This window comes from Mesoplodon mirus, assembly GCF_964341445.2.
Source record: "Mesoplodon mirus genome assembly, chromosome: 19".
In the NCBI taxonomy this organism is placed as follows: Eukaryota; Metazoa; Chordata; class Mammalia; order Artiodactyla; family Ziphiidae; genus Mesoplodon; species Mesoplodon mirus.
The window spans coordinates 51679132-51697045 of NC_138995.1; the positions used below are offsets into that span (position 1 = coordinate 51679132).

At 53.2% G+C, this 17914-nt stretch overlaps 1 protein-coding gene across 5 annotated transcripts; it reads right to left on the reverse strand.

Annotated features, from left to right (window-relative positions):
* Positions 1–8639: 8639 nt before the first annotated feature.
* Positions 8640–17596, reverse strand: LOC309794897 (protein YIF1B). 5 transcript variants are annotated; one of them, XM_082606803.1, is made up of 8 exons: positions 17546–17596; positions 11832–12070; positions 11649–11753; positions 11422–11500; positions 11230–11287; positions 10076–10231; positions 9899–9992; positions 8640–8935 (listed from the first exon to the last, which is right to left on the reverse strand). In XM_082606803.1, exons 2-8 carry the CDS (start codon positions 12033–12035, stop codon positions 8780–8782), a joined length of 852 nt encoding a protein of 283 aa, XP_082462929.1. In that variant the 5' UTR covers positions 12036–12070; positions 17546–17596; the 3' UTR covers positions 8640–8779. The 5 variants fall into 5 exon arrangements, with proteins under 5 accessions (XP_082462929.1, XP_082462927.1, XP_082462926.1 ...); XM_082606801.1 differs by lacking the exon at positions 17546–17596 and adding an exon at positions 16438–16581; XM_082606800.1 differs by lacking the exon at positions 17546–17596 and adding an exon at positions 16429–16565.
* Between the last annotated feature and the right edge of the window lie 318 nt (positions 17597–17914).

Sequence of the window (17914 nt, forward strand, 5' to 3'; positions counted from 1 at the left end):
TTTCAGTATGTGCTTTCTTTCTTTCTGGGAATGCTAATTTAAACTCTACCAAAGTTACCACAGGACACTACATGAGATGTCCCATTCCAGAAACAGACTTCTTAAAAATATAGCATCTTTCAGGGCTTCCCTGGTGGCGCAGTGGTTGGGAGTCCGCCTGCCGATGTGGGGGACACGGGTTTGTGCCCCGGTCCGGGAAGATCCCACATGCCGCGGAGCAGCTGGGCCCGTGAGCCATGGCCGCTGAGCATGCGCGTCCAGAGCCTGTGCTCTGCAACGGGAGAGGCCACAACAGTGAGAGGCCCGCGTATGGCAAAAAAAAAAAAAAAAAAAAAAAAAATAGCATCTTTCAGATCTTCTTGAATGAAATACATCTTATATTCCAACTGAGTGCCCATAAAGTTTCACCAAACAACACTTAGCCTTACCACCTGTGGTAAGCTCTGATATTTTCTTACTCTATTTCACTTTTTTAAAATGTCGGTCTTAGGGACTTCCCTGGTGGCGCAGTGGTTAAGAATCTGCCTGCCAATGCAGGGGACACAGGTTTGTTGATCCCTGGTCCGGGAAGATCCCACATACCATGGAGCAACTAAGCCCATGTGCCACAACTACTGAGCTTGCGCTTTAGAGCAATTAATTAATTAATTAATTAAAAACAAAAAGGGAAAAGATCTTAAACAATTTTGGTCATACCACACTTTATTTTTTTAATGACCCACTTCAGCATCCATGATTTTTGTTTTTTTATTTATTTATAAATAAATGGGAACAAAAAGACAATAAGCCCTCCTTTTACTTGACCCTTTGTAGAAATCCCTTCAGGCCAAAAGGCCACATTCTATACAGACATACCTCCTTTTATTGCACTTCGCAGATACTGCAGGGTTGTTTTCAGTTTGGGTTTTTTTTTTTTTTACAAATTAAAGGTTTGTGGCAACCCTGCATTGTCAGATGATGGCTAGCAGTTAAAGTATTTTTTTAAAGATGTTGGGGGTAGGAGTTTATTAATTAATTTATTTATTTTTGCTGTGTTGGGTCTTCGTTTCTGTGCGAGGGCTTTCTCTAGTTGTGGCAAGTGGGGGCCACTCTTCACCACGGTGCGCGGGCCTCTCACTGTCGTGGCTTCTCTTGTTGCGGAGCATAGGCTCCAGATGCGCAGGCTCAGTAGCTGTGGCTCACGGGCCTACTTGCTCCGCAGCATGTGGGATCCTCCCAGACCAGGGCTCGAACCCATGTCCCCCGCATTAGCAGGGAGATTCTCAAAACACTGCGCGACCAGGGAAGCCCTAAAGTTTTTTTTTGTTTTTTTTTTTGCGCGGTATGCGGGCCTCTCAGTGTTGTGGCCTCTCCCGTTGCGGAGCACAGGCTCCGGACACGCAGCCTCAGCAGCCATGGCTCACGGGCCCAGCCGCTCCGCGGCATGTGGAATCTTCCCGGACCGGGGCACGAACCCGTGTCTCCTGCGTCGGCAGGCAGTCTCTCAACCGCTGCGCCACCAAGGAAGCCCCCTAAAGTATTTTTAAATTAAGGTATATACATTGTTATTTTAGACACAATGCGATTGCACACTTAATAGACTATAGTGTAAACATAACTTATGTGCACCGGGAAATCAAAAAATTCATGTGACTTGCTTTATTGTGATATTTGCTTTGTTGTGGTAGTCTGGAACTGAACACACAATATCTTGGAGGGATGACTGTACATTGGGGGAAAGGCTTGTGTCCATTAGGGCTTAGAAATCTATTCCAGAAGCACCTGGGTAAATACCTCATCCAATTCCCCCCAGCCTCTCTGGTCCATGGTAGACGTTGCTCATAGATTCTGGCATTCTCCCTGCCAAGCCTTCCAGGCAACCTGGTGTTCCAGGCCCTCACTGTGGTTGACTCAGAGTTGGTGAACAGGTGCCATATCCCAGACAAATTGGGAACCCCGCCCCCGTTCCCCCTGCCCCCCACCTCCCCAGTGCTCCACAAGAGCCTGTGGTCCAGGGAAAGAGGGCCTAGACGTTGGGAAGAGCCTCTCCGCCCACCACCCCCTCCAGGTGTGCAACAGCAGGCAGGTCACTTAACTCCTTTGAACCTCCGGTTTCCTCACCTGTAAGATGGGTGGATGTGAGGACCACATGAGATCATAGATGTCAGGTTGCCCACGGGAAGTGGTGGCCACCTCTGCCCACCTACCTGTGTCCTTGTTCCTCCTTAGTAGTTGGTGGTTCTTCCCTACACCCACCCTGCCACCCCACGAGCAACTCTCAGGTCCACTCATGTATCCCTTTGGATTCAGGAACCTCAGACCCACTGATGCCTCTGGCCTTTCTCTACCTGCTTGAATAAGAGTTGTCTCTCCTTCATGTGAAGGAAAAAAGTAGTGTGTTTGGATTTTAAAAGAAACTGTCGGCACTCACATCACTTTTTTTTTTTTTTTAAAGAGACGTATATTTTCTTTTTTTAAAAAAATTAATTATTTATTTATTTATGGCTGCGTTGGGTCTTCGTTTCTGTGCGAGGGCTTTCTCTAGTTGTGGCAAGTGGGGGCCACTCCTCATCGCGGTGCACGGGCCTCTCACTATCGCGGCCTCTCTTGTTGCGGAGCATAGGCTCCAGACGCGCAGGCTCAGTAACTGTGGCTCACAGGGCCAGCTGCTCCGTGGCATGTGGGATCTTCCCAGACCAGGGCTCGAACCCGTGTGTCCTGCATTGGCAGGCGGACTCTCAACCACTGCGCCACCAGGGAAGCCCCCACTTCACTTTTTGTTGTTTTTTTTTTTTTTGCCGTGCCATGTGGCACGTGGGATGTTAGTTCCCTGACCAGGGATCGAAATTGCACCCCTGTATTGGAAGCGCAGAGTCTTAACCACTGGACCTCCAGGAAAGTCTGGGAATCACTTTTAAATAATTCTACTGCCGTAGAAATATCATGAAGTGAATTCTCCTAACACCATCAAGGCCAGTCGAGTTTTCACAGGTTTTTCATAGTGTACCTTTATATGATTTTGATGCAGAAGTTACCTCTGTGACTCACTACTGCCAGAATTTGTCCTGTTCTGTCTTGTGGTTTGGGAGGCCCCGTGGCTCCACTTGCTCCTGGCAGATTGACAGCATGAGGCCTTGCGGCGCTCTTTGTCTGCCAGTGGTGTCTGTCTCCCTTCTGTACTTTTCCGGGTTATGATACTGCTGTTCCAGTCTGGTTAGCCACCTCCTGCCACGCCACTATGGCCCTTGAACCTACACTGCCATGTTTCCCACTTTCTAGACCATTTAAAGGCTGACGTTGGTCCTCTTTCCGTTGCAAAAGCTGCCTAACAATAGGCCAGTAGCCAAGGTGTTCAATGGACATGTCATGGCCTTTGTCATCCTCAGACTGCTAGCATCATTCAGAGGTGGAAAGGGCTTCTAAAAAGTCACCTCAACAAGGATCTCTACCTCTTCCTGGTCCATACACTTTAGTAAGGTAGTTTGGTCACTGAATGTGTTTGTCACCAGAAAGGATTTATCTCTATCTCCTGGGTAAAGATCAGGTCAAAGGAGTTGGGAGTTATATAGACTATTTGGAAAATTTGGAATTCTACCCTCATCATTCCTGTGTATGGTGCATCTTTCTTCCCCCTAACAGCAAGCCCAGGTTCACCTGGTTGGTGCACCCTCTGGGTGGCAGCTGACCAAAGGGGGCCTCAGGAATTAATTCTGGTTCAGCCTCCGAGATTCTTTCTTGGATGACTAGTCCCAGGTCATGAAAACAATGACCACTTGGTCATCGGTTGCCCTGCCTGCCACGTCTCCCTACAGTGGCCCACATGGTCTCTGTACATTTGTAAAAATGCTTGATCATTTACATCTGACCTTTCCAAACAAAAGGTCTGGGTGTGAGTAGGTGATGATAGAAGAGGTAAAGCTATACCTTCTGGGATGGGAGTCACACTGATTTCGTGTCCTCGGAGGGAGAATAACAACCTGGCACCTGGCAAGGGAACACCTCAAACCCCAGGAGGTGGGGGGGGGGAAGGAGGGGTGTAACCAGTGCTCTTTCTGCCCTCTAGACCCAACACTGCAGGGGAGGGCAGTGCCATTAGATACCAGGAGCAGGAGGGGCCTGGGGAGGACAGGCATAGCTACTGTCTCTGCTTCCGTTAGCCATGGAAGATGAGAAGTGAATGGCAGGGAACTCACTTTTAAAGAGCAGATGGACATGGCATGGCCTTCTCTTTGGAGGGCCCTTGTCTCACCTATGTTTTTCATCCAAGTATTTATGTCCACCTTCCCAGCTTTAATCTCGCCTCCATTTGTAAACCTTCCGGAGTAGGGGAGTAAGGGAGGGACACTTGCTGCCACCGACAGGCAGTAGTGATGGGCTCCCGTGTCCCATTTCCCTTTCTTCCTTTCAGTAATAGAAGTCCCCGGGTTTTAATGGGTATGTGGCTGCCCAGCTAGAAACTCGCTGTTTCCCTGTCTCCCTTGCAGCTGGATGTGACCAGGTGTCGAAATCCAGACTGAAGGGATGTGTGCTGCCTCCTGGTCGGGTCCTTAAAAGGAAGTGGTGTGCCCTCCACTTGCCCTTTTCCTTCCTGAGAGCCCGATGGTGGAGGCCAGGCTCCCCACAGGCCCAGGGGCGACAGCCTGGAGGACTGCAGAGCTCCCAGACAGAGGGAGCCCGGTCCCTGGGTGATCCTGCAGAGTCACCCACTCACCTGCTGTGGACTCCCTCCAGCTCAGGTTTTCGTGGGAGAGAAGAGTGAAGCTCTCTTGTTAAGCCTCTGTCTTCAGTCTCTGAAAGCTGCCACATCCTAAATATGATATAGGAGCGAACAGCTGGGGATCTGAAGGACCAGGCCGAGGTCTCCCTGGACCCATTCACTCACTCACCCCACCATTTTATTTAGCACAGCGGTGAAGAGCTACTGCTTCCTCTTGAGTCTGGAAGGTCTCACATTGCTGTCCCACAACCTACTAGCCCACTGTCCTACTGTACCTTTTAGGGCTCAACTACATATAACATGGGGATCCTGTTGCCAGTTTCATAAGGAATCATGAGACTGTGTTTGTGAATCATAATAAAAACTAACATTTATCAAGTATCTATTTACCTTGTCCCAGGCACGCTCTGTGCAAAACCATTTACCTTATGAGTTTAAGTTCCATTTGACAGAGGAGGACAATGAGGGCCAGATTGACTAACTTAATGGTTCACAGAACAGTAAGGGGTGGAGCAAAGATTCACCTGTAAGCAGACTGACCTCCAGAACCCAAACTCGTAGCCACTCTAAGCTTGCTCTAACCTGCCGTTACCACACTGCCTGGCATCAGGTAACCTAATTCACCAAATGATAGGGAGAACCAACTCTGAGTCACGCCCTTCCAGGCACTGAGCAAAGCAACGAAGCTCCCACCCTCCTGAATTTATGTTATCCCGGGAGAGACAGGCACTTTCTCTCATATCCTGCACACGGTTGTCGGCAAAGCCACAATCACTGTTCACCTCCTCTTCTCACTCAGAGTAAAGACCAAAGGTCTTTGATTTACAAGACATTCCACCACCCACCCCAACCACCCCTCCTCTTCTACCTCTCTCCCTCCAGCTCTTCAGATACACAGGTACATTCCTGCCTCAGGGCCTTTGCACTTGCTACTCCCTCTGCCTAGATATGCCTCCATGTGCTTGCATGGCTTGTTTTCTCACCTTCAGATCTGTACTCAGAAAAGACTTCAGTGAGGCTTCCCTGGTAACTCTATCTGAAATCCAGCGTCTCCCAAACATACTACATAGTTATTCCCTGGTCCCCCTTCTTGCTGTATTCCTCTTCTTAACATATATTACTTAAAGAAAAAATAGAGTTCATTGAGTTACGAGTTACATAAAACCCATTTCAAATATACAATTCAGTGATTTTTAATAATTTTACCAAGCGGTGCAACTATCACCGTAAATCTGTTTTAGAACATTTTCATCCCCTTCCCCCCAGTAAGATCCCTCATGGCCATTTACAGCTAATCGCCATTCCCACACTCAGCTCCCAGCAACCACCAATCTACTTTGTCTCTCTAATTGCCTTTTCTGAATACTTCACATGAATGATAACATACAATATACAGTCTCTTGTGTCTGGCTTCTTTCACCCAACAAAATGTTTTTGAGGTTTATGAAGCTGTAGCGTATGTCAGGAGTTCAGTCCTTTTTATTGCTGAATAATATTCCATCGTATGGATAGATATATCACATTTTGTATATCTATTCACCAACTGACGGACAGTTTTGTTTCCAGCTTTTTCTAACATACTCTACATTTTGCCTTGTTTCCCACACTAGAATGTCAATTCCATGGGGCTGGAATTTTTGCTGGTTTTGTTCAGCTCTGTGTCCCCAGAACTTGAACTCTCCTGGACACATAGTAGGTACTCAATAAATATATGCTGAAGGAACGCGTGAGAAGAAAGATAACCTCAGAGAGTGGTAAGCAAGGGCTATCTATGCTGGCCACGAAGCAGGGGAAAGGGGATGGAGTGACGAGGCTCCGTGGAGCCAGCAGTCAGGGCAGTCTCCTCTAAGGAACGGACTTTGGAGCAGAGACCTGAATGCACAAGGCTGATTGCTACACGCTCGACATCATCCGCAGGCCTCAGCTACCTGCTCCTGCCTAAATGCCAGCCTTGCCTGCCACTCCTGCAGGTCCAGGCAGTCAACTTGGCAGCAGGGCTGGGCTGGAGAGGGACTCGCAAGGGTTCCTAGCCTCAGAGCCACCGGAACAGATGACACAGGCCCCAACTCCTCCCTGGGCCTAACCTGGGCCCTGCGCAGTGTGGGGAGGGAAGGCTGGGCTCGCCTGGCTGCCCCTTCTGCTGAGTGACCCCCAGGGTGAGACAAAGGGGCCAGGCACAGCCTTGGACTTGAGCTACACTGCCTGGGTTCGAATCTCAGCTCTAGCCTGTTCACAAGGGGCTAATTTTGTCCCTTATCTTAACTGGTCCCTCGGTTTTCTCATCTGTAAAATAGGGATAGCAACCATAGCTACCTTTTACTTAAAAGCCAAACATTATTTTATAAGCACTTACTCCTTGTAACTGTGTGCAGGCATGGTTGTGGGAAACTAATCCATTTGATTCTTACAACAGCTCCATATGATAGCTGTTCTTTACAGATGAGGAAACTGAGGCCCAGAGAGGGGGAGTAACTTTCCCCAGATCACTCTGCTACTAAGTAATACAGATGGGCTTCCAAGCAGCAGACTGGTTCCAAGTGCATGCTCTTCACCCCTTCAGACACTGCTCCCAACCAAGCCAAAGGCATTGCTATAGTGAGTCAATGTATCTGAAGCCCTTGCAACAGCGCCCCAGCACGTAGTAAGTACACAAGGAGTGTCAGTATGATCACAGAGGGCACGGGGAGGCACCCTCCCTCTCATTTCTTCAAAAGCAAGGATCTGACCCTTTTAGGGGAAGCTGATAACAGCTCTAGCCCCTCAAATCTGCAACTGCCCACACATTCCTCCCCCAGCCCCACCCACCGCCCACTTGCCAAGGCTCACTGGGTGGGTGGTGGTGCAGGGGAGACATAAGTTAACTGTCCACCCTCCCCATTTCCCAGAGGACCAGTTGGGCGGTGCCGGGGAGGGGCTCTGAGTCAGGGCTGACTCTGAACAAAGGTCTCGGGTAGGGCTCCTCAGAACTTCCGGGACCGGCCCACTGCCTCTCCTCAAATCCGGTCCCCTGCCTCTGGCCCGGCAGACGTACCTTCTCTCACCACCATGGAGGTCGACCCTCAGCAGGTGCGCTCCTGGGGAGTGCAGAGCTTGAGGGGCAGGGGGCCAGACTCAAACCCAGGGACTGCCTCCAACGGGACATTCCCTGCGCTTACACCAACGCACCCAATTTCTCTTCTCTCTGCAGCCCTGGAGTCCACCCCCAATAAGCCCGAAGGGGCAGGCCGGGTGGGAGACCCCAGGCACACCCCCGCCAACTTTCATGGAGGTGATAACCTGAAGGTAAGTCACTTCATTCGTAGGAGGGTGTTTTTGACCCCAGGGCCCCACTAGGTCTGGGGCCTCCGACATGGTGGGATGGGAGCTGGGAAAGGGGTCCCCGGCCTCACTGCCATGCCTCCGACTAGCCTGAACATGGCCACGGGCACGGCCACGAGCCCAAGACCGGGCACAGGCACGGCCACGGCCATGGGCACGGCCACGGGCACGGAAGCGCCTCAGATTCCAGCAGCAGCGACTCAGAAAAAAGAAGGTAAGAGGCTCACCCGTCTCCGGCGGGTGCCCGGCGCCCCAGGTGAGGGCGGAGTCTCAGCCCGGAATTTGGGCCGACTTCTCACAGGCGAACCCTCTCTCGCCTCTCCCTCCCCCACCGCCCTCCGCCCCACAGCCCCTTGCTGCCAGCCCCTAGCAGCACAAAGCGCCCCGGGGAAGGTCAAGAAGCCCAAGGTGAAAAGGAGAAGAAGAAAGAGGGCAAGAAGAAGGAGGCTTCCCACTGACGGGCCTGGCCTGGGCTCATTAAACCTTCTCTCGGCCTCCAGGTTGCCTTTTGTCCCCGCCCCGCCCTTCCCCATCCCCCTTCCCGGACCGGGCCTGCCCCCTGCTGGGCACCGCGCGCCAAGGAGAGGCTGCCCACGCCGTGCCCATCACGGTTTATTGTTTCTGGAACAGTGGCCGCACTACTGGGGGGCGGCCTGTGCAGCTGGAGATCTCAGCACCTCGGCGAGGATGGGGAGGGAGGGAGGGACTCGGGCGGCGGCGCGGTGGCTACCGGAAGCAGCACCTGGAGGCGTTGCGGGGCCGCCCTCACCGCACCAGGTGGAAGGTGAGCCAGTACATGAGCAGCGGCTGCGCCGCCGCCACGGCCATGGTCAGGTACATGCGCAGCTGGTTCCGCGCCCCACGCACCGGGACGCCCTCGGCCGCCGCCTCGGCCAGGATCTTCAGCCGCAGCGTCCGGATCTGGGCGGGGGAGGGGTTCACTCTTGAGCCCGCACTCCTTCCACACTCCAGTTTCCCCCCCTCCATAGGGCAGCTGGGCTCAGGTCTCTGCTCTTGAGGAGCCTTGCTTTCTCCCAAATCTCCTAACACACGCGGAGGCCTTGGGAGCAAATGTGAGGGTTCCAAACTCAAACGCTAGGCGAGGCCTCTTAAGTGAGTGAGGTGAGGAAGTTCACTGTGAATACTCCACCTGAGGGGACGGCCAGGCTTGGCCCTTTGGCCGCCACCAGCTTGTGTTGACCCTTGACAATTTTTCAACACAAGCCAGAAATGCCTTCTTTTTCTTCTTAACTTTTTTGCCCACCCCCTCCCCCGCCAGAATTCTAAATAATGACATCTAAGTCGGAGTTGATCTGAGCAGATCCGGCCCACCAGCCCCTGGCTTCTGCCCTCTGCTCCTCACACTGAATCCTCCCAGTACCCTGACGTGCAATTATCATCATCCCCATTTTACAAAAGGGGAAGCAGGTTTAAAGAGAGTAAGTGATCTGCCCAAGATCGAGCAAAGCCTGGGTTCAAACCCAGGCCTGGTGGATCCCAGTGCTCTTAACCAGCACCTCCACTCCAGCTGGATGAACTCTCAGAGAAGCTACTTTGAGGATACGGAACTCTTTTCACCCTAAAGGAAATTCCGGTAGGAAAGCCCATCATGCAAGGCGAGTGGAGTGGGGGTGAGAGCCCACTCTAGTAGCCTGGCTGGCGCCTCCTCTTCCTTCAGGACCCCGCTTGGACACCCCCTCTTCCAGGAAGCTCTCCGGGCCCTCAGGCTAGGGCAGCCACTCCAGGGCTCCTCAGTTCACCAGTGTGGGGCCTCTGGTCTAAACTCCCCACCTGACATCCCCTGCTTGGATGCCTCCAGGGACCCCCAACTCTGCCCAGGAGGCCGGTGCCCTGAGTCCCATCCTTCCCTGAGCCCCGGCTCACCATGAACACAAAGATGGACACACAGCACCAGCCCAGCACCAGGTAGTAGCCAATCTTTCCAAAGAGCAGGCCCATGAGGACCCCACCAATCATCCTGTGGGGGAAAGGGGAAGGCTGGTCTGAGGAAGAAGCCCCAGGGCTGGGGGCTGGCGGTGGGAAGGCGGAGGGGGTACTCACCCAACATATTTGTAGCCCAAGAAGGCCACCAGGTCGATAGTGGTGAGATCTGTGTTGACAGTGACAAGGTAGAGGCCGAGCAGGATGGCCAGCACCTCCAGTGTCAGCCAGGCCAACGCGGAGCTTGCCTGCAGCCCCAGGAGGTCTGGGGAGAACCTGTCAACACCAGATCTCTGTCATTCAGTTAGCTGGCTCAGACCCTCCCTAAGCATCTGCCTGGGGACAGCCTGTATTGGGGCGGGGGGCATGCTGAAGACCCGGCAGGGACCAAGATGGATCTGGGCCTTGTCCTGGAAATCCCATTCCCAGTGACAGCCCAGAAAGGTCAGGGCTGGGATGGGAGAAGCACAGGGCAGGGGAGGTGTGTGACCCCGTTGGGAGGTGGGTATCAGACACTTGAGCTAAGGCTTGAAGGAGGAAGGAGCTGATTGGGGAAGAAGGACCTTAGTCTCTGCCATATCCCCAGTGCCTCACCAATTAATGGACTCTAATGACAACTGTTTTCCATGCCACAAAGGAAATGAACAGGGGTCTATGAGTGAGAGGTGGGGGCCTGATGCAGGCTGGAGGGTGGAAAGGCTTCCCTGAGGAAGTAACATCGCAGTGGAGACATCATGAGTGAATAGGTGCTCAGCAGGTGATGTAGGGGAGGAACACACTCCCCAGCAAAGGGAACTGATGTGCAAAGGCCCTGGGGAGGCAACCCAGGTCCTCTGGAGAAACAGAAAGAGGACCAGAGTGGCGCAGCAGAGTGAGGGAGAATGGCAGGCAGTGCCAGGCTAAGGAGCTAGGGTTTGGTCTGGGGACAGGGGAGCTAGGGACAGCTTCTGAGCAGGGGGGGACATGGCCAGGCTCACGTCTCAGCCAAGACCTTCCTGCCGGAGTCGGGGTGCAGGGGGTATGTGGGGGCCGGGCAGCTGGTTAGGAGAGGCCAGGGGAAGGATGGATTTAGTGTTACCCAGCACAGGGTGTGGTGATGGGCTGCACACGGGTGAGAAAGAGGAAAGGGGCAAGGGTGACCGTGCGGGCTCTGTCTTGGGCTAACTGGGAACATGGTGGGGCTCTTCTGAGACAGGGGAAGCAAGAGGCTTTCCTGACTGCCCCTCAGCTCCCCCAAACCCCACACCACTCTGCCTACTCCAGGCCTCTCTTACCTATCCTGGGTCCCCAGCGCCAGGCCAGCCACCAAGACGTAGGTGATGAAAGCCATGGCTGTGAGAGGGAGACACACAGACACTAGTCAGAAAAAGAAGGACCATCCAGGGCCTCCAGGCACCTAAACCTCTGCCCGAGACAGGCCCACCCAGAGGGAGGAGGGCACCGGGCCGTGGTGGGTAGGGTGAAACCTGGGATGTAGAGGTCAGGAGCGTTGACATCAAAGCGCGGGGCCACTGGTGTGTCCTGCTGGTACTGCACCTCCCAGTCCTGTGGGGAGGGTGGAGGGGGCAGGGAGAACCAGAGCTGGGCTCCTGGCCCGCCTACAGGCCCTCTCTCAGCGATCTTCCTGCCTCTCACGCCTGCCCCCGCCTGCCCCACCCCTGCCTACAGGCTGCCACCTGGCTCAGATGCTCACCTGGTGCAGGTAGGGGAAGAGGAGCAGACCCAGCTTTTTGCCCACATACGTGGTGTCCACGGCGAAGTAACACTTGAGCTTGGTGACGGGGATGAAGCGGTCGATCTGGGGAGGCAGAGCGCCCGCCTCAAGCCCTGGCCCCAAGGCCCCACCTGCCCCCCCCCACCAGCCCGGCCCACTCACGTTCTTATCCACCAGCTGCTTGCCCTGCGCGGCTAGGCTGCTCCCGTAGGCCATGGCCATGTTGGACACAGGATCACCCAGGAAGGCCGCCTGGGGCGAGGCGGAGGCTGTAGGGTAGCCCAGGCCGCCAGGCGCCCGCTGGGTCCCATAGCCTCGGCGCTGGGCCGAACTCGTGTCATCAAAAAGCTGGTGGGGGTCAGCCATGCCTGGCTGGGACACAGGTACCCTCCGCTTCGAGGCTGCAGGGGGAGAAGGGTGGGGAGCCTCATTCAGTTGGCAGTAGCTGTCCCTCCCACTTCTGCCGCAGTGGGGCACTGGTTTCGCTGTCAGATGGGTTGTCTAGTCAGGTCTGGGCAGCCTCTGCCTGCCATCCATCCATCCATCCATCCATCCAAATAACAATGATGAGGAGGAGGACGACGATGACGGACGGCTACTGTGTACTGGGGTTGACTGTGCACAGAATCCTGTGCTAAGCCTCTTACAAACAAGGTCTCTAGAGAGACCTTCTCCCTTCATATTCGCTCTTTCGCATCCAGCTCCAGCCACACGGGCCTCAGTACTCAGTGAACACACCAGGCACATTCCCACCTCGGGGCCTCTTCACTGGCGGTTCCTCTGCCTGAATGCTCTTGCCCCAGACATCCTCAGGGCTCCCTCCTCTCCTCGAGGTCTTGGCTCCGTGGGGCCTTCCCCAGCCATCCTGTCCACAACTGCATCTCCCCTGGTGCCACCCCCTCATCCCTCTTCCCCACTTCATTCATATCCACAGAACTCAGCAACAGCTGACATACGAGCTGTTTATTTTATTCACTGTCTGTCTCCCCGACTCAAATGTGAGCCCCCGCCAAGGTGAGGAGCTTTGTCTTGCTTGTGGCTGAAGCCCCAGCCCCTAGAACAGGGTTAGAGTAGGTGCTTCATAAAAACCTGATGTAAAAATAAAAATAAATAAATAAAAATAAAAATAAATAAATTTTTAAAAAGGGCTTCCCTGGTGGCGCAGTGGTTGGGGGTCCGCCTGCCAATGCAGGGGACACGGGTTCGGGCCCTGGTCCGGGAGGATCCCATATGCCGCGGAGCGGCTAGGCCCGTGCGCCATAACTACTGACCAGTGCTCTGGAGCCTGCGAGCCACAACTATTGAGTCCATGACCCTGGAGCCCGTGGTCTGCAACAAGAAAAACCACTGCTCCCCACAACTGGAGAGGGCCTGCGCGCAGCAACGAAGACCCAACGCAGCCAAACATAAATAAAAATAAAAGTAAATTTAAGAACCTGATGAATGAATAAATGGCCATGCCCATTTGACAGATGTGGAAACCGAGGCTCAGACAGGCTAAATGACTCGTGCAAAGGGCCAAATTGAGGGAGTGACAGAGCAGGATTCCAGCCCAGGTCACCCTGTTAAATATTGTAATAATTAAACCCCAGCTGAGCACTTAAACCACACATCAGGCCATGTTCTAAACACTGTGGATTAACTCATTTAATCCTCACAACAATCCATTTTGTGTTGGTGAGACTATCATCCCATTTTACAGATGGGAACCGTGAGCCCCAAGAGGCTCAGGCCCTTGCCCAGAGCCATGCAGATGGTGTGAAGCAGAGCCGGGTTTCAAGTTTTCAAAAGATCCATTTCTTGTGGGGAACAGACTGGGAAGGCGGGGACAAGAGGAGAGGAGGGGAGAGGAGAGGAGGGGGGGGGGAGGAAGCTGCTGAGGTGGTCCAGGTGGGAGAGCAGGATGGGGTGGGCAGGGGTGGGGTGGGGAACGGAGGGGCTGCTTCTGGCAAAGTTTGGAGGTAGGAGAGGCAGGATTGCTGGAAGTGTGCTTGGCTGCATTAGGGTAAGGAAGATGAAGGAATTCACACGCTGTCGTCCCAGATTCTGGTCTGAGTGATCAAGTGGATGAGAGTGCTGTCTACTGAGATGGGGAATATGGAGACGGCAGATCTGAACCCAGCACTCAGGCTCCAGCACCCCGACCAATAAGCCATGCCACCGCAGCAAACATTTACTGAGCTCCTCCTCTGTGCCAGGCGCCACAGTGGGAACATGGGATGCGGAAGAGGAATCACATAATCCATGTAATGACTTTCTCTGCACCTCAGTTTTCTCCTCTGCAGGATGGTGTCAACACTCCAGGGCAAAGTGACATAAACTCCTCAGCCCCTGGCCTGGCCCATAAAAAAGTGGTCAATCCCATCACCTATTATCAATAACTAGACCCTCGACTCTTCCTCTTCATTATTTGTAGCCTGAAAACAGACCCAGGTAGTCCTCTATCCCAGAGCAAGCAGCACTGGCCCCGGCCCACTTGTCCCCAAGCACCACTTCTCTTTTCCCTCTCCCACTCTGGCCAAAGGGCTGGCTTCCTGAAAGCTTTAGTGTAAGCAATTCCTCCTTCTTTGTCGCCCCTCAGCCCTTGGCATTTGGGGTTCTGCTCTCACCAGTCCCCTAAATGCCTCTGCACTACCAGGCCAAGGCCGTTATTCCACTCTCCTCACACTCAAGCTCCTCGGCAGCACTGAGGCCCTTGCTCCAAATGCCAACCTCCAACTCTCTGCTCTCTTGGCTTCTGACGCACTGTACTACCTCTTTCTCTTTCCTGTCGGAGCCCCACAAACATCGACTGAGCACCTCTGTGGGTTAGGCTCTGCTGCGGCTGAGGTGGATACAGCAGTGAACCAAAAGGGAAAAACTCCTGCCTTCACGGAGCTGATGTTCTGATCGGTCCTTCTCAATCAGTGATTTCTCTCCAGCTCCCTGAATTGTGTGCCCCAGTTTTCCACCCTTACCCTTGTCTTCTGTCTCTCACCTAGGGCAATCTCACCACACCCATGGCTTTCACAGCCACCCACCCTGTGCCCTGGGCTGTCTCTAGCCATCACTTCCTGCCAAGGCCCAGGGCCTTTACCTCTGACATCAGTTCTCACCCCCCTGGTCTCAATGTTACCCTCCCTTCTCAGACTCTGTCATCTTGCACCTGACTTAAATGTCCTCCTACCAGCTTCCCCTGTTCATTCTTAGCCCCAACAACCTCCTTTCCAGTCAGCAGCAAGAATGATCTTTCTAAGTGTAAAAGAGAATATTGCATGCCCTCTGCCTGAAATCGGTGCCCACTGCGCTGAGAATAAAATCCAAATGCCTAGGAGGCCCTGCATGACCCAGCCCTTCCAACCACCCTGGTTTGCTACCTCTCCTGGGACTCACTCCACCAGTCACAAGGGCCTCCTCCTCTCGGGCCCTGACCCTGCCAAGCTCCTTGCCCCCTCAGGCTCTTGAACATACAGTGCTATCACCTTGGAACACCTTCCCACAATTAACACCTGACAATGCAGCACTCAGGCCTCAGCTCAGAAGAGTCCTTCTCAGAGAGACCTTCCTTACTCCTCAGTATAAAGCACTAGCCCCACACTGTTCTTTCTCATAACATCCAGTGGTTCTTTTTTCTCTTCCAAGTACTTGTCACAATTTCTGAATCTATATTCATTTGTCTACTTGCTTACTCAGCACAGGCCTCCCACGCTTTTCCCTCGCACCCTAAATCAATCCCCTTCCCTGGGCTAATTCCTCATCACTCGATGTTACCTCTTCCAGGAAGCTTCACTGACACGGCTGGGCTGGCTCATGTTTCCTAATCTGGGCTAACACAACACCTCCATCCCAGCCATAACCACTCTGATTGTGCTTCCCCAATCCCAGCCCTGACCCCTCTGCTTGCTCTTCTCTTATCACAGCTCCATCACGCTAGGCTGTCGCTGTCTTCTGCTCTGTACTGGTAAGCTCCATGAAGACAGGAACCAGCACTGATGGGCACGGCTGTATCCCCAGCATCGCCTACCACAGGGCCAGTCAGGCATCTTACAAAGGTTGAGGGAGGAATGCATGCATCATGTCTTAAGGCCTCCTCAACCCCTAGTCAGTTTCCGGCTTATTCCCTTTACAGTCCTAATCACTCCCGAAATTATCCTGCTGCCTAGTTTGCTTCCAACTTTAGTGTCTGTCTTCCCACTAAACTCTGAGCTATAAGTTGCCAAGTTGCTGGTTACTACTGGGTACCCAAATTGCAGCACAGGGCCTGGCACAAGGGAGCTGAAGTAAGAGATGCTGAATGAATAAATGACACGCACTCACACTCCCGGAGATGAAGAACTTAAAGAGAGATACAAATTCACAGACATGGGAAAAGGGGATGAACAGCACAATAAACACAGGTTCAAAGCTTAAATGAGGGGTAAACACGGCCCTCTGCGATCACGCAGGGCTATGAACGCCATCCTAAGATGCGTGGGCAACAGCCCAAGGCCACGGAAGGGTGGGGAGAGGACAGACGGCTAACTGCAAATGAATGAAAGTCGCGTTGTTCTGCACATCACACAATATCCTGCCCAAACTTGTTTTCTTCTAAAGGAATTTCCTAAAGAAAAGAAGAATCGAGTCCAATGCGCCCCCTACCCGGACCTGGCATCCCTGCGCTGTGCACACCTCGTAGCTCCAGATCCCTGACCTCGTGACCTCCGACCTGCGGCGACCTCGCCACCCGCCGAGGCGGCCCCGCCACGCCCCGCCCTCCCTATCTCCTCGGTCGGCCACGTACGCCACTTACGCTGCCGGAGCGTCCCCGCCGCCGCCAAGCCTGCCGGGTGCATTTTTCGCTACCGCCGCCGCCACCGCAGCCCCAGCCACGGTTCGAAATGTGCCCGCCCGGCTCCCGTAGCCACGCCTCACCGGCCACACGACAGCCAATGGGCGTCACTATCGCGCAGACGCCACGCCCCCTCACGGAGGCCCAGACAAGCTGGCGGGTAAGAGGGGAGGGCTGGAGACCGGTGATGTTAGGCGAGTGTCAGGCCAGCAGGGCAAGGAGGGCGGAGCCCGGAACAGTCGATGTAGTAGGCGGTGTCGTGCATGATGGGAAATGTAGGTGTCGAGCGAAGAGGGCGATGGGAAATGGAGTTCTCTAGACAAACGCTCAATTTGGCTCTTGAGAACACTGGGGAGCAAGAGTGGTGTGGAGCAGGAGAGAAGAGACCCGTTAGTGCTCCCCAGGGGCTAAGCAGAGTTGTGCGGGCTCTAGCGCTTACACAGTTTTGGCCGACTTTAGGTATTAAAGTGATTATTTTGAGGGGGAAAAGGATATCCACCAAGTTAGGTGGGAAGAACCAGGTGTCTTTCCTCAAGACGTATTGTTAGAAAACAAAATTAGGGACTTCCTTGGCGGTCCAGTGGTTAAGCCGCCGCGCTTTCACTGCAGGGGGCGTGGGTTCCATCCCTGGTTGGGGAACAAAGATCCCACATGCCGGCGTGATGCGGCTAAAAACAAACAAAACCCCCCCCCCACAAACAACACAAACCAAAAAACCCCAAACTAAACCGAGTAAAATTTCTTAAATTAATTTGTTACTGGAGTGTAGTTGCTTTACTAAACCGAGTAAATTTGAAGACCTACAGGATTTATTTAAAAATTTATGAATCGGGCGACATCCCATCTAGTAAATAGAACGGAGCGTGAATGAGTTGTACAAAATGGAGGTTTTTCTATAGAAGGAGGCAAGGAAGTTATTAGCAAGAGAAAAGAAAGAATTATTTCAGGCCAGGTCACCTTCTTTTGGTGGGAGGGTGAGAATCTATCTTATAGAATACCTCTTCTTTGCCGGGTTAGGGGTGGGGGCGTGGGGAGTGTAGAAATGGTGAGGTCCCACATGACAGATTACCTCGCTGGTGCTGACCCGGAAATTCCAGACTGGCCGATTAAGATTACCTTCCTGGGGAAGGACAAAATTGCAGTTAGGTCAGATGTTAAAATCTAGGTTTGGTATCATGGGCTTTAGCACGAGTGATGCCATTTGGGGTCTGTGGTTTTCTCTTTAACAACTTCTTTAGACATTTTCCCAAAAAGTCATAAAAATGCTCCTGTGTTGCAACCTGGTTTCCCTGGTTTGCCCAAAAACATTATAACCCGCAGCAAGTGAGCACACACGGGCACACCTGCAAGTGAGGGGCCCTGAACATTAAGCTACCTTAGTCTCTCCTGTCTCTGCCCTCCGTCTCCCCCTTTGTCTAACCCTGTCTCCCCCTCAGCC

Coding starts and splice junctions, on each gene's coding strand:
- LOC309794897 (XM_082606800.1), bottom strand. CDS start 16,480: ATGCACCCGGCAGGCTTGGCGGCGGCGGGGACGCTCCGGCAGCGTAAG. Junction 12,071..16,428: donor GCTCCGGCAGCGTAAGTGGC/GTACGTGGCCGA, acceptor CTCCCCCTGCAG/CCTCGAAGCGGAGGGTACCT. Junction 11,288..11,421: donor TCCTGACCTCTACATCCCAG/GTTTCACCCTAC, acceptor TCCCTCTCACAG/CCATGGCTTTCATCACCTAC.